The sequence below is a fragment of the Camelus ferus genome, chromosome 29 (genome assembly GCF_009834535.1).
Source record: "Camelus ferus isolate YT-003-E chromosome 29, BCGSAC_Cfer_1.0, whole genome shotgun sequence".
Classification (NCBI taxonomy): domain Eukaryota; kingdom Metazoa; phylum Chordata; class Mammalia; order Artiodactyla; family Camelidae; genus Camelus; species Camelus ferus.
The window spans coordinates 2442455-2464913 of NC_045724.1; the positions used below are offsets into that span (position 1 = coordinate 2442455).

Here is a 22459-nt window from a genome sequence, read left to right on the forward strand (position 1 = left end):
TGTCTGTGTGTGCGCGTGTGTGCGTGTGCGCGCGCACCGAGAGGGCCCGAGAGGCAGGCAGACCCCGGGAAGGAGGAGTTATGTAGATTACGGATGAACGTTCTGGAGGGGACCGGGGCGAGGAGGGAAGGAGAAGCCCCGGCGAGAGAGCGGGGAGCGGCCGCGGCCCATCCGGCAGGAGCAGGAGGCGGCGGCGGCGGCGGCGGAGTGGGCGGTGGAGGAGGAGGAGGACCAGAAGGAGGCGGAGGACCAGGAGGAGGAGGAGGACGCGCGGGCTGGAGGCGGCGGCGGCGGCGGCTGCGGCTGCGACTCGGTGCTTTGAGCCGGAACCGCCGGTGAACTTGGGCGCCACGTTCCCGGTGATGGGCCCCCGGGGACGGTGATCGCGAGCCGCTGCTGCCCCTCCCTCCGCCGCTGCTTCTCTGGGGGCTGCAGAGCGCGGGGCACCTCCGTCTCCTCCCCTTGACCGGCTGTGGGTGAACCTGCAGGCTTCCGACCCACCCGGAGGACTTTTTTTGAAAGGAAAGCAGGGAGGGAGGGAGAGACAGAGAGGGAGGAAACGAAGGGGAACTCGCTCGTCCGTCCACTGAAGCACAGGTCACTATGATCTTACTTACCTTCGGCACTGGAAGACGGTTGGATTTCGTGCATCATTCGGGGGCATTTTTCTTGCAAACCTTGCTTTGGATTTTATGTGCTACCGTCTGCGGAACGGAGCAGTATTTCAATGTGGAGGTAAGAGTACGAGGGCTTTCTTCCTTTCCCCTTGCCTGGGCTGCTCTCTGAAACATTTCGTTCACCCCTCGGATCCCCGTAGCTCAGAGCAGCCCGGGTCTCACCACATTGTTTCCCCTCCGGCTGCCGAGACCCTTGTTGAGTTTCCTAGTGTCTTAGGTGATGGATGCGCGTGAGACTAGGAATCCGTTATCCCCAGCAGCACAAAGCACGGGTGCTGCGCGCTCAAAGACACAAGCCATGCTTTTCACCAGGGAAGGAGGCGAAGTCCGACATACAGCAAACGTGTGGCTTAATAAAAGCAGTTTGAGTTGATGATAAACTCGGGAAATACAGAATTCATTGCTTGGCAAGATATGCTCCCATAGTATTGTTCCTGAAATCTTTCTCCCTGTGTTTTGTGCCTAACAAAGGAGGTTGAAAATCAAAGACTCTAGAGGAGAGTGTGGGAATACTTGATATGTTTAATAACATTACTTTGTGATAAAACACTTGACTAGACAGAGTCTTTTTCTCATTTAGACATAACTTAATACACAGTAACTAGATCTGGCTGCACAGAAGACAGGAAATCCATCTCTTCTTAAGTGTCTTCTCTCCCCCTCCCCCACCAATTGAAAATAAACGTGGCCCAATGTAATAGTTCTGAGGTGTGTTTTTAATTTGATTTCACACTCTCATGGCAAATGGGAGAGGATTTAGACTGTCATTTGCTTTACTTTGATAGCTTTGGGAGCAGACAGACACAAAGCAAAAGGGAACTTAAGGATAACGACTTGTCAGACCTCTGCCAAAGAACTCAACCTGTCATCAACTCAGCACTAAAGCCAGTAACATGCGGTAAATCAGTGGAAGATTGTATACATCTGGGCTCTAACCAGTTTATCACATACACCGTGGAATACAAAGACAGAAGAGGGTCTTAGTAAAATGTACTCCTTTTGACAAGATCTTCTGCTGCCTGAAAAGAATTACGATTAAGTCTCTGAAGAATAATGTGATTTTTCCCTATGTTGTTGATTGTTGAAAGCTTTCTGTCATTTTGTTGGGAGTGTGTGTTTACACAACAGCGGGACCTGTTGCACAGTATCTGAACATGGTTCATGTAACAGATTTATATACAAAGTGTCCATAAGAAATGCTATATGGGAGGGTATATTCTGAATAAACTCTCTGTTTATATAAACTGTTCTTAGGACTCCATGTAATAAGTGATGGTTGGTAGAGAAACAAAGTGTTTGAAAAAGTGAGAACCATTATGGAGAGTTGAGTTTACAGATGTTAAGTGTGATTATTTTACACAAAAGCCCAATTCAAACCAAAACTGCTTAACCCTTTGAAAAATACAACTTTGTTTTTCTGAATAAAAGAGAGATGGAAAGGGGCTGAAAGTCCAGACTTTTCTGGATGGCAAATGTGAACTTTGGAAACTACTTGCCACCCATGGATTTTTGTTTTTAGCATTTAAATCAAGAGATAATCTAAGGTGGAAATAGAGAAGTAATTAGTTCATAGACTAGAGGAATGAAAGTGGCAAGCTGTTATTTATCATGTTGTAAACAGAAGGGCCTATTGCTTCAGTTTGGTGGTGATGGTGGTGATTGTGGTGGGGTGGGGCATGGGGTAGGTGGTTAAAAGTAGGTGCTAGGTTTTATCTTGCTCACCATGAAGAGGGAGGGAGAGCCTGGACTCATGGCTACCTGCTTTGGGAAAGTCAGATTTGCTTTCAGAGATTTTGGGGATAGCATCAGTGTTTTGATGATTATCAGGTTTCCCTTTTCAGCCTGAAGATCAATGTGATTGTATTCCTTCATAATTTGAGTCCCTCAATCAGTTTAATAAGGTATTATGCAAGAAAAAGTTATGATTTTGCTTAAAAAAAGATTTTACTTTGCATTGCTGTTTTCTCTTTCTTCAAGGTATATGTTAAAAATGGTTCATGGAAAAAGTTATGTTCTCAGTTTTAGAGTATTTGAGTTATTCCATCCATATTTATTACAAAGATTTAATTATGAAAGATAAGAGGCATGTGCCATCTGAGACCTTAAAAAAGAATATTTGATACAAAGGAGATTTTCTAGTGATTTAGAATAGATTGTCTTTGAGAGTTTGTACTATTTCCAAACAGTTTTTTAAGCATTCGAACATATCCTTAGTTGGATTTAGTTACTTCTTTGTGTGTAATAATACCTCCAATTTTTTTTTTTAATCTTAAGAGTAGCTGCTAGTTAATTCAACATACTATAAAGAACAGGGGATGTTTTCTGACATGAATTTCTGCCTGATTCACTTTTATTGGCTGCTTCTCTTTGATAGGAAGCACTAATGGGAAGAGTAGTCCATCACATCTTCTTCAGAAAAGGCATTTATATTGTGTTCCCCATTCTTGCTTTGCACAACATACAGTGGGAATGCTTTATTTGATTGATTCTCAAGGACAGTCTTAAAATAAACAGTAATGGTATCAATCATGCATGAAGCTCATATGATCATCAATTTTTTTCTAGCAAGCACACCAAGTTATAGTTGGAACGAAGCTTTTAAAAGATGCTTCTTTTATGCTGACAACTGAGAGTACAATGCTTTATCCCTCACTGAACTTACAATCGATGGGACCCCTCCATACTTTTCATATCAATAATTTAAGGTTTAAAAACCTATATTGTTTTCCCCTGGAGGTGGGAGGGGGTTGGGTGGAGATATTCATGTTAACTTTTTCCTATCTGATTTTTAAGGGTCTAAACATTTGGAATTTTAACTGTTAGAGCAGGAGATATTTGTTAACATGCTGAAAAAGCCTGTTACAGAGAAAGAGTACATTTTGTTTGTTTGTTTGTTTTTGTTTTTAAGAAGCAAAAAGGAGAATCTCTTACAGCTGAGAAGAAGGGTGAGACACTACCAGAAGTAGTACTATGGAAGAGTCAATAAATTCCCCTCCTAATAGATTGCAGGTAGAACACTTTTTAATGCTAAATTTTCAGTATCCATTTGTTTAAAGATTTTTGTATATCATCAGATCCATTTTGGGGGAGTGGGCCTTTCAGTGATAACCATTAATGTGATGCAAAGGAGGAACATTGCGAGTAGTAACTGAAAGTCAAAAGCTGCTGTCATTGGACAGCAGTCTGAATCACAGGCGTTCACTGGTCAGAAGCAGCTGAGTTGTTCGCAGAGACCCATGGTTTAATCTCTACACTCTTTAAAAAGTCATTTTGTCTCTAAAATACTGTTATTGTTGTAGTGGAGATTCTCATGATCCTGAGGCTCTTTTTTTTTCTTTTTTTTTCTTAACACTATAAGCATTTTTGTCATGAAGTTTAAGATAGTAGTAATAATTTTCATCAACTTTGATAGTTTTTCGAATGTTAAATATGTGAATGGCATATTCTTTACTTTTTAAACAACAGCACACATAATGAAAAATTATTTTAAGCCAATTTAATGGTAAAATAAAAAGATGTGACACTCTGATACACATATCAAAGCTTAAGAAGATGATGACTTTTTGGTGACAAAAAATCTTGATAAAGCAAAAATTAAAAGATTTTGCTTTTCCTAATTAAAGAAAGAAGAGAGATTGTAGATTTCAAAAGGCTACTTTATGACAAGTACTATGAATGTAACCATTTCCTACATTTGTGGATGTGACCATTTCCTACATTTTTCTTGCAAAATGTTTCTTTAACTTAGTCTTTATTCAGCTTTGTCAGATTTAATCTGAATCTACCTGAAAGGTTAGAGTTTGCTGGGAGTAGTTTTGTATCACATATAATCTCAGTGGCAATTAGTGGTGAGACGTTTTAGAGCTAAACAAATTTATATTTTCCAGATTTTAAAATGTCATATGGTGGGGCCTTTTCTCATATCTCTTGTCTTTTACTTGCTTGAATAGTCAACATGCATTATGTCATTTGCTCATAGAAGGATGGTGACACCATGATGTAGTCAGCTTCCTTGAGTAAGGGACTCTGATTACACCCCATAATGCTCCACCATAGCAGTTTTTACTGGTGAACAGCAGGTGCTGTGTAGCTGATTCATGGGGTTTTTTTTACCTGCAGCAGGATTCCAGGCTTTGGAATCCCAAGTATGCTGGCCATTGAGAAGGCCATGAGGGCCAAGAACTATGACCAAGAGACCAGAAGACTCAACAGCCCTCAGGTTCTCTAGCTTCTCCTGTGTGCCCCACCTTCACTGTGCCTTTCTCTGTTCAGAGTTGCTTGGTCAGATTGTCTGGATCTAGGGTGACATGATTGCTCACAGGTGAGCAGATGCCTGTGAGGTTGTTTGCCTCCTACTGCAGCCAAGAAATCCTCAGAGACCAGCTGTCCATGTCTGTCCCCGTCTGTCCCCCTGTACATCTGGACATTCTCTTTCAGGCTTTTCTTCCCTTTCAAGTAAGAATAGAGTTTGAGTTCAATAACAGCTTTTTTATTTCTAAAGTCAGGTTAAAAGCAACAGAGCTGAAGTTTCTATTTTTTCTTGTCCATGCTATGTCAGGTTATTAACATAAGAAAATTTTAATGAGCTTGTTCAGTGGTATAATTCTTTTGTCTTCAGTTGGATTCATGAATGATTTTATGTAAATTCATTTCACTACCTGACCTACCCCAACTACCCAAAATGTACCTGTTCAGAATATTTGGTAAATGGCCAATTGGAATTATTTCTGGATTCCTCCCAAAAGGAGCCATTGAACATTCAAATTAATTAAGTTAAATTTGTGCAGTGTCAGAACCTGAGATTTATCTCTTTATATTCCTTCAGGAATTTTCTGACCCTTCAGCACATATATTTCAAGTTGAGAAAGTCATTTTTTATGTTACTTTCTATCACAATTCACTTTAAATATCTGTGAATGTGCTTATATTCATCAAATAGTCTTTTTTTTTTTTTTTTTTTTATTCTGGTGTCGTATAGTGATTAAGGGCACATACTCCAGCATCAGATTGCCTGGGTTCTAATCCCAACCTTTATTACTTGCAAGTTAATCATTAAGTCAATAACAGACAAGATAATTAATCTCTGTGAGCCTCAATGTACATACCTTACAAATGGAGGTACTAATCAGACCTGTCACGTTGGTTGTTCCGATGATTAAGTGAATATATGGATATCGTATGTTAGATATTAGAGAGATGGATGGTAGACAGGTAGCTACATAGGAACATGCCTTCCCACTCCATACTTTTTAGATGTCATTATTACTCGTGAAAAATAAACACTGATTCAGAGGCAATTGGCATGATCGCATCTAATTACATAAAAGTCTGTCAGGTTAGGAGATACCAGCTGGTCTAGAAAGATTTCATTTTAATACTTTTTTAATTTTTAAAAAGTATTGTAATATTACTGAAAATCAACCCAACTGACATCAGTACATTTTCTTCCCTGTGGGTTTTTTTCTTAGACAGTTTAACTCAGGAATACAATTTTTACATTTTGTCTTGTCATCTGTTACTATCATAGAATGTCAAGTTCAGCTCACACCTTCTCTTGTAAGACTCAGTTTGCTGAAGTCTGTTCTTCTTTTCAAATACCATGGAAAAGAAATAGGCCTTTATGATTCAATGGGCCTGTTTATTTTAATTGGCTCCAGGCCCAAGTGCTCCCTCGTCACAGTAGGAGAAAGATTTGATATATTACGTAGGCCAGCTCTGTGTTGTACTGCAAATCCAGAATGTGAAAGTTTTTTTTTCTTTAATTAATCAGAGAAGGAGGAGGATTGGCAGAAAAAAATATTAAAGTGTATTATTCCATGACAAAGAAGTTAAAAAAAAAAAAATCTTGTTCATATAACATAGGCAATGGAAGATAGTAATATAGTGTAATGAGCCCTGGGACCGAGGTCAAGGGACACGGGCTTTAACTTTGGTTCTTGTACTGACATGGCTTTGATCTTAGACAAGTCCTTTCTTTAATGTCTTCATCTGCAAAAATGGGAATGGAACTAACTGTCACTAAGGCCATTTCCAAATTTGAAGTTGCATTGTATTTAGCCTCCCAGCTTTAACTTATGTAGCCAAAAGGGAGGAAATGCATGTATTTACCCCTGTAATGTTTTTGGACAACTAGATTACAAAGGTAGAGTTTTCAGATTTTTTTTCTGAACTCCGTATCATAAAGAAATACAGAATGTGCAACGTAAATCCAACATTTGTTATCATCTGTAGTGACACAGGGCGTTCCATTTTGGAAATGATCCTGGCCTTCTGCTGAGCAGTAGAAACACTGGTAGAAAATTACATGTAATTTTAAAATCAATTTTTGGCCAAGGTAGCAAACTTTAAAAATTTAACATTAAAAACATGGCTTGATGTTATTTTGAAAAATATATGTCATCTATGAGTGGTCCCTCAATCATAAAAAGGCATGTTGGATTAAGATCAAAATCTCAAAATTGTGTTTTTTTTTCTTTTTTTTGCTGTGGGGCGGTCTTAAAATTCAAATCCATTTATCTGCCTATATATAAAAAATACATGTTTTATAGTGAAGTGAAATGCTTATACTTACTGTACGTCCCTTTTGCCCACTGTGGAAAATAATTTTGGCACTTGTCTCTTTGAGGGTTATTTTTATTCTTCACAACACATTTGATTTTCAATGTGAAACATCAGGTTGCATTTGTTTTATAAAATACGCAGCTTATGCAAACAGAAAAAGCAGTTCATGTTAAAAGGATAAGCTACTAAGTAATAATACGTGTGACAACTTTCCCTTTGCTTTCTTTCCTTGGGAAAGCTATTTATAGATTTTGAGGTTATTCATGAAATCATGTTTGATTGTTGCTTCCTGTCGTTTGGCATCCTGAATGGCTGTGCTTTGTCTCAATGTCTCACCACGACCATTTGGCACTGGGTAGCCTTGGGTTTTTGGATCAGAGGAGTGTCTCTATGAGCCACATAAGAAGCTTGGCCAAGAGAGTGAGGATAATCCGGCTGGAGTCCCCTAACCTTTGACTGTGACCTGTGGGTGTAGTATATAAACGGAGGCTAGAGGGAGCTATTGAGCTGTTTAAAGATTCCAATAGAGTAGAAATTGGTTTAAAGTCAAGGACAGTAGGTGAAATTAGATGTCTTAAAGTGAATCCTAACCAGTCACAAGGAGCTCAAGGAAATCAATGAACACACGTGGTTCACAATTTAATATGCGAGTTGGGTTTACTGATAGCCACTTGGTACTGGGGATTAAATATTTGATGAACTAAGAAGGAAATTAACAGTTTGGAGGGGCTTGGGGGAGTTCTGGACATGACAGTATGACAAAGATTGTTATAATGCAGGACTGCTTTTAAAGTCCCTTGTTTTGAGGTGTGGAACAGGTCAGAAACTATAAATGACTGTGGGTGTTTTTGGTATTTTCATTTTAACTAGAATGAAATAGTCTTACAGATAAGAGGTGAGATAAATCCAATTTGATTATGCCTTTTAGATTACATGTAGCAAATATCCACTTTTACGAGCTTGTCAGACTAAGACTATTTTATTTTTTCATGTTTACCATGGGAGTGTATTGAATAGCTATTTTTTTCTATGAAAGCATATTTTAAAATATAGCTTTTACCCTGTCCATCTTTTTCAAAAATATGTAAGAAATGAGCCACAAGACTGTGAAACAGTGTTTTTCCTTTAAATAGGAACCCTGGATATAGTCTCTCAATTGAAAAGATTATTGTATAAGGGGGGGAGAGGTTAAAAAGGGGCAATCACTAATGCCTTGGGGAATGCCAGCATTTAATTAAGATATAATCTGCTCACAAGCATTATTCAGGATTTTGAAAGTTTTTAATCTAGTCAATTTAAGTGAAATATGGATAAACGAAGTAAGTCATGGCTTCACAGACGTACAGTCTCAGGAGAGATGGTCCTTAGAGAAATGCATTCAAATGACCAAGTAAACCCAAAGAAGCTGCTCACTGGAATGGAATTTTACAGTATTTGTTTTAGTCACGTTCAAGCTAAGAGGGAATCAACCGCTGCTTTTCGAGGAAGCTGGATACTTTTATGAACTTTATTTCATGTCCCCAAATTGCATGCACCTGAGGTGATGTCAGTGGCGCGCAGGCACGTGCCTCTGCAGGTGGCTGATGGAGTCAGACCCTGAGTGATGTCAGCGAAGACATTTTTTCCATGGGAATTTTTCACTGTCAAACTCATACCGTGTGCTCATAGTTTCTCACTGTTTATAGCAATTTGAAATTTGAATTTGTTTTAGGTTTCAGACATCTGTGCATTCATTCCCTCTTTAAACACTCGTGAGGCAGTTCCTTCTCATGGTCCTGCTTGTTTCTTCTAGTTGGGAGTCTTGAGGGATGTCTTATTTTAGAGATATTATGGGGCACCAGGCTTGGAAATTGGCCACCATTTTACAAGAAGCTACATTCCCTCCCGTCTCCTCTTTCTTTGTGAATAAGGCAGAATAGAGTGAAATAACTTCCAGAATCAAATGTGTACTCAGCGATTTGTATGAAATTGAGAACCGGCTTAACAAAAGCTCACTCACAGTTACAGACAACGCTTTTTTGGACATCTGGGTGTTTTAATATCACAGCAGCTCTATTCATGTAACTTACTGACTTGCTTCTATATGTAGATTAAATGCAATTGTTTGTTCCATGGGTGACTCAAGCAAATTACAAAAGTAATCTTTGCCTTATTTTGACCATTCATAAGACGGATTTGTGATCCTTATTGCTTGTCTATAGCACAAGTTTTATAATGACAGCATTCAGACAGTCCCAAGCAATCACCTTCTTAAGTACCAATAGGGTGTCTCTCAGTTTCTTCATTCTTGCTGGTATCCGGGAATGTAGAAACGATTATGTGCTGGCTTTACATTCTAATTAGACAAAGTCCAAACGACCAGTAAAATGGAATTGATTTCATTGAACACCTTATTTTAATGATAATAAAGCGTTAACCCTGGCTGAGCATTTGGTGTGTGCCAGTGTTCTAAATGTTTCACATATTTTAACTCATTTGAAGTTTATTACAATCCTGTGAGTTAGCAGTACTGTTTCTCTTTCACAGATGAGGAATTGGAGGCACAGAGAGGTTGAGGGACTTGCCAAGGCCACAAAGCTCTGAATTCTCCTGGTGTGGAGTAGCCCAGAATCAAAGCAGGCAGGTTGGCCATGGATCCCAGGGTCCTAAGCAAGTGAATACAGGCGAGAATTAACTCTGAGGTTCTCAGTAAGGACAGGGTCATCCAGTTCCATCGCTCACGTCTTTTATATTCCAAACTGAGAAGAAATCATTAACACATGTAAAGAAAATGCTAACTCTATCCCAGTATAGCATCTTACCTGGAGTAAAAACTGAATACTGCTGTTGATTTGATTTGCTGATTCAAGATTGACTATCGAGTGCTCAATGTAATTTTACTGTTGAGTACCCTTTATGATTTCTTCCTCGTTAGAAAATTGGCAGCCTTTGTTCAATTGCGTATAATACTAAATGTGGCGTAATCTTAAATTGTATGTAATATTAAATTAATCATACTGGCTCATTCCTCATCTCTTTGTCAGGTTGCAGGTTTACCATTCAATGTGATTGTCACAGATTTTAGGAAGATTTGATTATATCCCAAGATGAAAAGAATAGAACATTGTAGAAAATGTGAAGGAAAACCTATGTCAGATCTGTGTTGTGGTGCCCTGCCAGGAAAGAATGTTTGTGTATATGACTGCTCACTAGCGTGAGCTCTGGAGTTGGTTGTTTCTATAAACTGCCATGATTGGGTAGAAGCTGCAAGGCAACAGATTTGTTTTATCATTTCTAATATATTTCTTTATCGTAATGTAAAAGAGAACTCAGAGATAGATCAATCCAGAGAAGGATCTGGTGCCTCAGGATTTGGTGCCTGCCTCCTTGCTGTTTGAGATGCCTGATGTCTGATAATTGCTGTTGTGGAAGGAGTGGAAGCTTCACCTTGGTGGCTGAGCAGAGGATGTGAAAAACATCATTAGTCCTTAAAGGACCTTCAGTCCTTGTTGCTGTCTGTAGCATTCAAGGCTCATTTAGTTCATTTATTAAGCCTTTTAAGGAAAGACTGTTTCTAACCCAGTTTACAAAGGTGAGAATCTAGCTGTTATTATAAAAAAATAATAATAATCCCAGTGTTAACGATGCATTCAGCGCTCTCTCAGTTCCTCTGTAGGTGGTATGTCATGATGGCTACGTGCGAGAGCTTTGGAAGGAATGCTGTACCATCTTAGCTGAACTTGAGTGAGCCAAGCTATTGACTATGTCCCCAGTTTCCTTCCTAAACTAGAGATAGTAAGACTCAACTCAAGGGTTGTTCTAAGATTAAAGAGGTAAAGGGTAATGGATCAAGATAAGTAACAGGCTCCTGAATTATCACCCCTCTCCACAAGTAAAATATGGACAAAACATATGAAACAATGTTTATAAGTCACTGCACATCAGGTCATGAAGGGTAGTCTTCTCTGAAAGATGGGAAACAAATGAGGTTAGCCCTGTGGTGATCTCTGTTTACTTCCTTGAGAGAGTTTCCAGGTTAACAGTGCAGGGAAGACAGGGCCAGTTTGAGGTAGACAGACTCCCTGAGTTAATGAGATGAAGCTGGGAGTACAGAGAAACTAGGGCAGCTAGAATTCACAAGTCAGAATACCACAGGGGAGAATTCTGCACAGAAGGAAAGCACTGGAGAGTGCGGAGAGTCCCCCTTGGGTGTGCAGCTGAGAACTGATCTGCACATAACTGTGCAGGGGAAAGATTCAGCCAAAGTGATCAGAGGGGGCAATGCCTGGCGATCACAGAGATGGGAACAGGGCCTGTTCCCACCAGCCAGACTGGACGATTTCATCCCTTACAGGGTGTTTGGTAGAATACTCAGATGCATCTTGCCCTAGTAGTGGGAAAAAAGAAACAAACAAAAAACAAAAAACACCTTGGACTGAAAATTGCTCTAGTTCTGCTTAAAAAGTCTTAAAAGCAAGACTTTTGTAAGTGACTAAACTGCTTTCCACCACACAGCTTTACAAGGTATACAGGAATACAAAAATATCCAGCACCCAACAAGTTAAAACTCACAATGTCTGACATGCAATAATAGAAGTTACCAAACCTGCAAAGAAGCAAGAAGACACAACACATAATGAGAAGACATGTCAGTCTATCTGAACTAATCCAGAGATGACACAGATGTTAGAATTAGCAGACAAGAATATCAAAACAGTATAACTGTATTCTTTGTTCAAAAATTGAGATGTGGAATATACCGAAAAGTACTCAAATTGAACTTTTAGAGGTAGAAAGTATAATATATAAAATTAAAGGTATATCTGGAATTTATAGCAAATTTGATATTAATGGAGGAAAAAATAGTAAACTTGCAGTCAGCAAGAGAACGAATCGAAAAAAGTGGCCGAATATATGTGTATATTTTGAGTCCCTGAAAGGGGAGAGAGCAAAAAGAATAGCTGAAGATATAATGACTAAAGGGTTTCCTAATTTGGTGGAAAATATATAAACTCATGATCCAAGGAGCTAAATAAATCCCAAGCACAAGAAACATGAAAAAAACCATGCCAAGGCACATGGTCATCAAATTGTTCAAATGAGTGATTAGGGGAAAATCTTAAAAGCAGACAGAAGAAGAAAAGACACGTTACACACAGAGGAAGGAACAAGAAAGGCTAACATATTTCTTGTCAGAAATAATGCAAGCAAGAAGATATTGGGGAAGAAAAATCTTGAAAATGCTAAAAGAAAGGAAAATAACTGTCAACTTGGAATGTTATTCTCAGTGAAAATACCTTTTAAAAATGAAGCAAAGATGTTTTTCAGGCATACAGAAGCTGAAAGTCCTCATCACCAGTACACCAACGCTGCATGAAATGTTGCAGGGAGTCCCGAATGGGAGGCAGTCCGAGAGTCCATCAGTGTGTCCGTGAGCAAACGCTGGTACATCCCTGCAGCGGAATGCCACTTCCTAGTAAAAAGGGAGTGAATTGTTGATACATGAAACCACATGAATGAATCTCAAAATAATCATGAGTGAATGAAGCCAGACAAAAAGGACACGTATTGTGGGATCCCATTCATGTAAAACTGGAGAAAACGTACACAAGTCTAGAGCAAGTCTGGAAACTGGAGAGGAGGGTGGGACAGTTGGGGGAGGATTGTAAAGGAGCCAGAGAAGACTCGACGGTGATTGAGTACATTCATTTCCCTGATTGTGATGATAATTTCACACTGGAAGTCAGAACTTCTCGAACTGTGCATTGCAAATATGTGCAGCTCACTGTGTATCAATCATACCTCAACAGAGCTATAAAAATAGTATACTGAGGGTGTAATCCAGTTAATACACAGTAACCAGCCTGCTGAGTAAAAACTGCTGCTAATTACATGTAGACAGTAGTTTGAGATCGAAAAGAAGTTGTAATCCTCTTCATAACGCCACCCTGCAGATTAGAGCTGCCTCACTGTTAAATCTTAGGTTGCTCAGGACTTGGTGTTGGACCATGTCTTACTCTATGTTTATGTGGGCAGTGCTGTGGATTCCGGTGACTTAAAATACCTTCATAGTGACAACTGCTAGTTTTCATCTCTGGTTTAGAGGTTTTCTCAGCTCCAGTCTGTAGTCTCACCTGTCTGCCTGCCCATTTCTCATATATACTTGCCTACAGCCCTACTTTGAGCCTCTGACTCTCAAACTAAAAACCCCTTTACAGGTCTAAAATTATTGGAAGCCCCCCAAAGTTTTTAGTGTGATTTATATCTACCTAGGTTTATAGTACTAGACAGTTAGACCTGAGAAAGTTTTAAAATATTTATTTAAAAATTCATTTAAAATTAACAATAATAAAGTTACTATGTTAACATATTTCTGTGAAAAAAATTTACAAAAATTAGTGTTAAAACAAAGACATTGTGTTACTTTTTTCCAAAAGCTGGTTTAACAAAAGTTGGCCGAATTGTTATATTTGCTTCTGCATTCACACTTGCAATATTATAAATCATGTAGCCTCTGGTAAACTCCACTGTCAATTGCAAGCAAATGAGAATAAAAAAGGTAAATAACATCATATTAAAATAGTTTTGACCGAGCAGAGTTTTAGGACCCACAGAGGTCCCTGGACCACACTTTGAGAACCAGTGTATTAGCAGCTATACTGTTTCCTCTTTTCCCCCCTGGATGTACCGAGATCCACCTACCTTGGGGTTGTCATAAAAATGCTTAACTCCTTCACTTCTTCCCCACCCTTCTACATACTCTTTAGTGCCCAGCAAACATTATCTAGCCTTGCTAATCCCCAGTCTGCCCCCCACCTCCATCACCAGAAAATGAACCCATGATACATTTATAATAACCTTCTCTACTGATGATTCAAAGTTCTTTTCATAATTAGGATCGCAGAGTGTTTTATTTTACCTCAAAGCTAGATACTGACATATGTACGTAAGCCCAAAAGCTCACTCTTAAAATTACTGCTAGAAATCTGTTAATACACTTATTAATTGCTAAGACTTGGCATGTGGACACTCAGAAGCCAGGTATCAATTTGTTTTGTTTCTCTGTGCCTTTGAGTTTTGCTTTTCCTGTCTTTGGAGCCATATAGGCCAACTCATGTTTGCTGGGGGAGAAATTTAAGGAGACTTGAATGAAATAGTTTTTCTCTCTCTTTGCCTGGAACATATGGTTAAATTTTATATATTAGAGTAAATTAAATGCATGTGCAAATCATCTGTTGTAAAAGGTTTTTGTGTAATAAATTACTGTCTGTCTCTTATGGTCAATTATAACTTTAAGAGACAGATTCTAACTGCCTTGGTCACCACCACTGTATTCCACGAGCCTGATGCTGCCGTGCAAAAGGTCCAGAGCTTAGGAGATGTGTGCTGGAGGAATGAACGGATACGTCATCCCTATTCGTAGGTGTTAGTCTGTAGTTTGATACTTTCTGATCCATTTCAATAGTTACATCATTCCTTAACTCCTTTAGTGCATACTGGGTGAAAGTATGGTGTCTATTACCTTACATTTACTTTAGTTACTTTCTTAAAAATATTTAACTTTTAATAATAAAAGGCCATGTTTATCTTAGTGATTGATTAACTAGTGAGTAGTGTAGACTCCTGGATTTTTTCCCCAGTCATCTCCATTATGTTACATCAGCATTTCTGGTATAAATAAATATTTTTCTGTCTTCCCCACTGAACATTCATATAAATACCTATTGGCTTTTGCATTTAAAAAACGTAAAATTAGTCACTATTTTCAGAGGTGTGTATCGGAACACCTAGGGAAAATATAAAAGGAGCATATAATAACCTTGCTCTAGTTCAGTGACTTCAATTGTAGTTGTTACCATTAATAAATAGCAACTTCCTCGAAACAATTTTTAGGAAAGAGCAAAACAATTTTACTCTTACCTCACTGGACATCTTAAGTCATTCCGATCCCTCTTTTAGCTGCGTGGCTGAGAAATAAGTCGGTTTGCTGTCAACTTGTGCATCCATTAACGTGTAAAACCCTACGAGTGGATAATCACATAATAATTTGAATTTCTTTTAAAAAACTTACTTTAAGTTTAGATCATCTTTAGTGTTCTAACAAGCACAATACTGAAGACCCACGAAGAACTGAATCGAGAGATATTAAAATTTGATGAATTTTCTTTTGCCGAATACCTGCATATTGTTGATTGGCAGGATAAGAACGTGAAAACACAAGACTTTCAGTCTTTCATTGACACGTGTACTGTCTGTCTCGAGTACCTCTTCCTTCAGTAGGAGAGAAATGTAGTCTTCTGAATATGAATTAGTCCATTCACTTTTGCATTTAACAAGAAAAATGAGTCTTCTATCATAGCGTCATATTAAAAATGGCAGACCTCCTGAGTCTGTATTGAGGGCAGCCATCTGCCTGAGGGTTTTCGGTTCTGTTTATTTTTTTCAAAAACCTGATTTTCTTTTCTCCATGTTACTTGCATAACTTCCAGAAACTTCTAGACACATACACAATTCCTTCCTTCCTGTGTCCCTTTTTTCCTTTCCCCTCAAGTGAATAACATTATTTAAAATACGCGACCCATTTTTAACATAAAGATACACTTTGGAGGATTTTTCTTATCAGAACATATAGAACGATCTTATATTTTTATGGTAACTTATAACATCCCTATGTGGTACTTGATTTAACTATGGCCTTATTGCTGGACAAATAGTTCACGTTCAGGTTGTGTCTATTATAAACAACAATGCAGTATGCTTAATCTTAAGCATGTGTGTTTATCAAACATAAAATTTCTAGAGGTGGAATTTCTGTATTAATGGCTACATTCACTTAGAATTTTGGTGTATTCTGCCAACTGGCTGTCCACGACGTACATTAATTTAATATTTATCAACAGTGCTTGAACATGGTTGATTCTATACATACCTGCCAGTACTTTTCATTTGTTTCCAAATCTGATGAGTGAGAAATCAATTTTTATGCAAATTTAAATTAACATAGATATTTGGCATCTTAAAATATTTTAAACTATTTTTTATTGCAAGATCTTCCTTTTCCTGCCATTCCTTATTTTGTCTTCTTTTCTTATTGATTTACAACAGCTTTATACATATTTATTAAGAAAACCGACCCATTCTCTGTCATGCATAATAAAGTGAATTTGTTGATACATTTTTGGTTTTGTTAATTTTTTTTCAGATTAATTATATTACATTTATATATATTTTTAAAAGCCAAACATATTTATATGATAGCTTTTAGCTTTTTGACATGCCTCGAAAAGTTTCCAGCATTTCAAAACTTTTTAAAAATAGTTGTTTCTTCTCTTTTTTTTTTTTTTTTCCTGTTTAAATCTTTGGTTTACATAAAACACTTCTGGTACAGCTGCTAAAATTGGACTATAATTCAGGATTTCCCCCAAGTTGATGAGCAGGTAATTCAGCACTCTATGGAGTGGCACATCTTTTCCTCTGTATCCCTTAGATTCTGTTGAGAACTATAAAAGACAGTGATTTAAGACAAATTCCACTTGGTCTGACGGGTCTACAGGTCCAGGACACCTCAGTGCATGTACTTTGCGGGGGCGGCCCTGCTGTGTGGATTTCCCGTGCTCCTGGAAGCAGAGGCAAACTGGAAGATGCTCCATGGCGGAGGACAAAAGCGTCGGAGGACGAGCAGCCCCACGTAACGCATCAGTTCTTAGCCTCGTAACTAGGATGTGGTCTCCTGGCCACATTCTTCTGCCGAAAGCCACCTGGTTACCTGACAAGGCCCAACGTCATGGAGCTCAGATGTACACTCGGCTTCTGATGAGGCCAGGGCAAGGGTGTGGATGTAGGAGGAGTGAAGCATTGGGACCAGTAATTTAATCTATGGCATTCTCACTGATTTAAATGCTGTCTTTGCTGTATATTAGTTTTTCCATATATTTCAGTCTGTTTCTGAGTTCAGTTTTGTCCACTGATTTAATTCAATTTTCCTGGGAAGACACCAAGCTGGTTTGCTTATTCCCTTCAGTAGTGTCTTGCAGCCCACTTTAATGTTTTTTTCCTTTTTCATTGCTATTTAGGAATTTCAACTATATTTACCAAGCAACTTTTATTTAAAGAAAAGCTATTTATTTATATTTATATATATATATATATATATATATATAAATTTCAAATAACTGTCTTGTTAAATCATCATATTGTATTATACCATCCTTCTGTAAATTCTCTGGAGTAGTCTGGGTACATGGTCATATCAGTTACGTATAAAGATAATCTCACCTCCTGAGTGTTTTTCTGTGATTCATTCTTCTGGATAATTGTACTGATTAGTTCTTCCAAAGTAGTAGTAAGTAATTATTGTGATACTAGACACATTGTCTTTATTCTGACTTTAGGGAAAATGAAGGCCCATTTGTTTTCAATTGTCTTCGTTAACCTTAAAAATAATTATACTCCTAGTCACTTTATCCAGGATAATTACTTCTGGAATCTCTATATTGCCTTCAAATTAGGATTGATGGTGAATGCACAACATGTTCAACATGACAAGAAACTGAAATTCAGTCTTATATTGTCAACATTCTCCACTTTTTCCTTGATTTTAATATGCTTTGTCTTTTAACATTTCCAAGTAGTTTCCTTGAAAGTCTGAATCTCTGACTTACTTATTGTGGTATTTCCAGGTATATGGGTAGAAAAAAATTGTTTTCTGAATGAAACAACAAATGGATTGACTGATTAATTTTTGTGATGGAATTTAAGCATTTTATTCTAGACTTTCATTCTAGACTTCAGATTTCATTCCAAAGAAAACCAGTGTGAACTACCCTGAGTGATATGGGAGGTTTACTGGAAGGCACTCCTGTCGCTCAGATTGTGGGGAAGGGCTGAGCAAACAAGCCTGGGGCAGTTGTGAATATCTTCAAGCTGAGATCTCTGTAGAGTTTTCTCTCTCACACACATCTCTGCTTCTCTTTCCTGGTTGGCCTCAGTCTCTCCTGCGGCAGATTAATTTTTTCCATGTGGTGTGGGATTTTCTATGAGCTAGCAACCATTTCTCATCACCTTTCTGGGAGAAAATAACTCCCCTCTGTCCATATGCATACACTCCCAGCTCTGCTATGAAAACCTTAAAGTTTCTGATTAGCCCAGCTTGAGTCCTGTGCCTCTTCCTGTAGCTGGAGGCAGTTCGTGGGGTCAACGCATGGCAGCTTGTAGTGCAGCTGGATGGTGGAGGAACAGGACTTTCCTCAGGAAACTGGGAAGACATGGTGGACAAAGCTTCAACAACAGACATCTAAAGCAGGTGAATTGGTTTCTCCTTTTTTTTTTTTAGTTTCTTTCTCCTGTCCCATTTTATCTATTTCCCCCTCCCCTTCGGCATTCCCCGCCGTGCCCCTCTCCCTCCCACCCCCCCACACATGCGCGGTTGCCTTCCTGTTTTCTTTCCTTTTCTCAGTCATTTCCCCTCCATTCTCCTGGACAAGTTAGGATTAAGAGGTGCTCCCTGCTCTGGGCTTGTTACCTGTTTGGAGAATATTACCATGAGTGGAGCTTCAGTGGAGAAGGAGTAAGAATGCATCACACACAGATTACTCTATAAGAAAAACATGAATTCGAATAAATGAGGCAGAGTTTTGAGGTAGTGTGACTGAGAAAAAAAACAAAGCTAAAAAGCTTAAGGTTGGGTTTAAGCAATAAGTTTTGGACTTACATTCAATATTTGTTCTCAAGAGTTGACAAATAACTTTTTATTTTTCCTCCAGAAATTTCTTTGACTAATTTTATTTGAGACGTAACAACAAAGTGCTGAGATTGTGGCTCTTTGCCCCCCTAATTCTGTTTTTCATGCTGGGGCTCTCACCATAATCTAAATCAAAGCTTTATTAGATGAGGAGTCTGTAGACCTGGTTGTGGGCATGACGTCCCCTCAGCCTTCACAGGAAGCTCTTGGTAGAAACCAGAGTAGAAAACCAGGGCTTTGGACTCCAGTGTCACTGCGAGGGCTTATGAGGGATTGTGCTGTTGTTGAAAAAACGGGCATTCTGCTCTGGTGTCAATGACCAAATTACAGAAATTACCATTGTAATATGGATTCCATAAATGTTATTTTATTATTATTTAGATTCTGACCCTCTGTTGACAAAAATACCTAGAGAAACAATAAAATGTTTTAGCCATTTGAATGTTGATTTCATGGGGGCCAAAGGATGGAGAGAAAATATTAAGGCATTACCAAATATCTTCCAAATTCAGACTTTGACAAACTGACTTTGTCTCAATTTCATCTGAGATACTCTTTCTTCCTCAGTAGCAAAGGTATTCATACTGTAGCTATGAATCCATCATCACTGTTCTAGGCACCATTAACTAAGAGTGTCTTTGTTTCACCTTTGTTTAAACTTATCTGTAATGTTACAGTTAAACACATTTCTAACTATAGATACACAATGTCATATTCCTGCAGATCTATGTGTGTTCTTAAAGGAAATGTATAGAATACAGCATATGTATGCATGCATATATTGAAAGCGCTGTCTGAGTGATTTGGGAAAAGAGCTGTTTTACATACATCTAGGGATTTTCATCTTTTTTTAAAACTTGTAGCAAATGAGTCAGAGTGATATTAAAAGGGGATAACTGTTTTCCTGCTTCCAGGAAAATGCAAAGAAGAGGCTCAGTCACTTCAGCTCTAGGAGTTCTTTTTTTAGGTCTCACATGTAAGACATTGCAGATATAAAATGGAGAGAAGCCGAGAAGGAGAACATATTGGGGGGGTGGGGGGCTGGGGAGGGTAAGAGAAGTTTGGAAAAGGACTTTCCCCCACTGCACAGTATCCTACGAAAAATCAGCTTTACAGAAAAAAAGAAGAATATTTGTCCTTTGTTCTAGAATGATTGAATGGAGCCCTATGAGACGTAATCCTAGTCTTTTATTGGTGGATTTAACAAAAAGGATGACATTTTATGGGAAGCTAAGTGACCGAGTAAACTTTAGTGTGTTAATGTGAGAAGGGTTTGTGACGCCTCCTCTCATGCTGATCCTTTACTTCCTCTCTCTCTCCACCTTTAAACACATGCAGAGAAAATGGTGAACTTTGTGATTCTTGTTTTTTCCATCTACCATTGTTTCAGTCATTTTTGTGCCCGTGACTGATGGTATTTCATTAGATGGTAGAAGAGTGCCTCCAGTTCCAGGCTCTTAAAGAACAAATCCTTCAATGTACAACCTTTTTTTCAGTCTTAGAGGATTCTAAGACTTACGCATTTTCCCATGCTCTTACTCCAGTGAGGGCTCTATTTAGGTCTAATAATTACTGTATAATATTTTAACATAGAAAGCTTGAATTTCAAAATTCGAGAGATGGAAGACTTGAGGACACACAGTTTAAGAGCTGGAAGAGCAGAGTACAGCAGAATTTCCATCACAGTCTTCCCTGATAGGATTCGCTTTTCATTTTCCATCTCAAAGCACAGTGGTTGATACAATGAAGATACTGGTCACCCTTTTCCAGAGAGACCACTCGCCTGTGGTCACACCTCGTGTGAACGTTTTTGGCATTTCCCAGCATGGCAGACATTCGTGTTCATTTCACTAGGAAGTAATTATAAACTTAAGTGACAATATGCATTACGGTTTGTGTCTAGTATCTCGCACACACAAAAAAGTAGATGTCAAAGCTTTTGCTGTGCATACATTCTGGAGAGTCCAGGATGCAGGCAGGAAACTAGTGCAGACCATGTGTTTCCAACTTTCAGTGTGTGTAATGTGAGCTGTCAGTGACTGACTTCTTTATAGACTCCTTTATACAAGCTTAGAGGGGAATGACTTTGTGACTAAGAAGGGCTTTGATCTGTTTTTGGAGATACAACTGACTAATTTTTCTTTCCAAGTCTTTCTTATTATGGCAGGATACATTCCAAACGGTATAACAGTATCTTTGTAAATCACCTCAAAGTGACTCAGTTGATGAAATGATGACAGTTCAGTTCTTAGGTGGCAAGAAGCTTTGGTAAATATCTGGATAGTCTCAAGATTGAAGAGAAGACTCACTCACCCTTATGTTTATGTTACACCAATGTCTATGATGGTGCTTTTGTCAAAGTATTCTCTGAGGATGGGGAAGAAGCAGGTGATGGAAAGTGGGACTTCAACTCCAGGATCCTTCCCTTTTTGGCTTAACGACTGTCAGGTGGGATCCAGAGAGAGAATCAAGAGACATGGTGTTAGCATTAATTGAAGAATTCGGAGTTTGGAGGACTTTTTTTTTTTTTTTTTTTGCCTTTTTATTTAAACATCATATTGATTCAGATGGATAAACAAAAGCATGAAGCAGGAGTTTATACATTTACCTTCTGAACAGAAGAGATCAGCCATGAAAAAAATGAACTGATCTGTTTGTAATATATTCTTTTGAAATTGGCAATAGGTGCACATGTAGCCACAGACTGCAGGTAAACAGGACTGAGCTTTTCACCAATAAGCTCCACTTTATTCCTCTGTCCACTGTACCTTTTCTCTCATGGAAGGTTATCTTCCACCCCATTTCCCCCATATGGTGTGATTTTTAAAAGTCTATCTTAAAAAAATTTTAAAAAAAGGATTTTTACTAAGCAAGTTAAATCCTACAAATATAATGCTAGAATATTTGAGCTAAGACAACTTTACTTATAGCTTGTCCAAGTTTAAAAAATTGGGGCATCTATTTAAAATTAATTATAATCATGGCTGAAATTCAATTTGCTTTTATAAACTGCGTACTTTTAACGTGTAACACATGTATTGAGTGAGTAGCACTAATTTGAAAAGATGCCATCAGTATTTAAAATTTTTTGATCCATCATCTCTTGTTGTCACTTTGTCTCGTGCCCTGGAGCTGTGGGGCTCACACGTGAATGTGCAAATGAGTCCTCTGGAGGAGCTGGTCTCAAGTGATGCTTTCTTGGTTCCTCCAGAAGGTCTATTTCAAGATGTCTGACAGAGAACTTTATATTTTTACATTTTGAAAAATGTCTCCCCACCCCTGAGGGGATTTTAATGTTGCCAAACTATTGATCTGGCTTTTGGGAAGCATAGTTATAGAAATTCCTCAAGGGCTTGGTACCTAAGCAGTTCCACGTGTTTTCCATTTCTTTCTCTAAATTGAATTCAGGTTTATTGGCCTGTAATTCCCTGGTTCATCTCTTGTTCCACACGTAAATTTGGCAATTACAAGCAGTGCTTTTTCTGCCTCCCTGTCTGCCCTT

At 38.5% G+C, this 22459-nt stretch overlaps 1 protein-coding gene across 1 annotated transcript in view; it reads left to right on the top strand.

The window, feature by feature from the left end:
• Positions 1-234: 234 nt before the first annotated feature.
• The window catches only part of MMP16 (matrix metallopeptidase 16), a 274901-nt gene continuing 252676 nt past the window's right edge, over positions 235-22459 (top strand). Inside the window, exon 1 of the mRNA XM_006193949.2 lies at positions 235-735. Coding sequence (XP_006194011.1) covers positions 604-735 — 132 coding nt within the window. The 5' untranslated portion in view covers positions 235-603. The remainder of the gene's footprint in view (positions 736-22459) is intronic.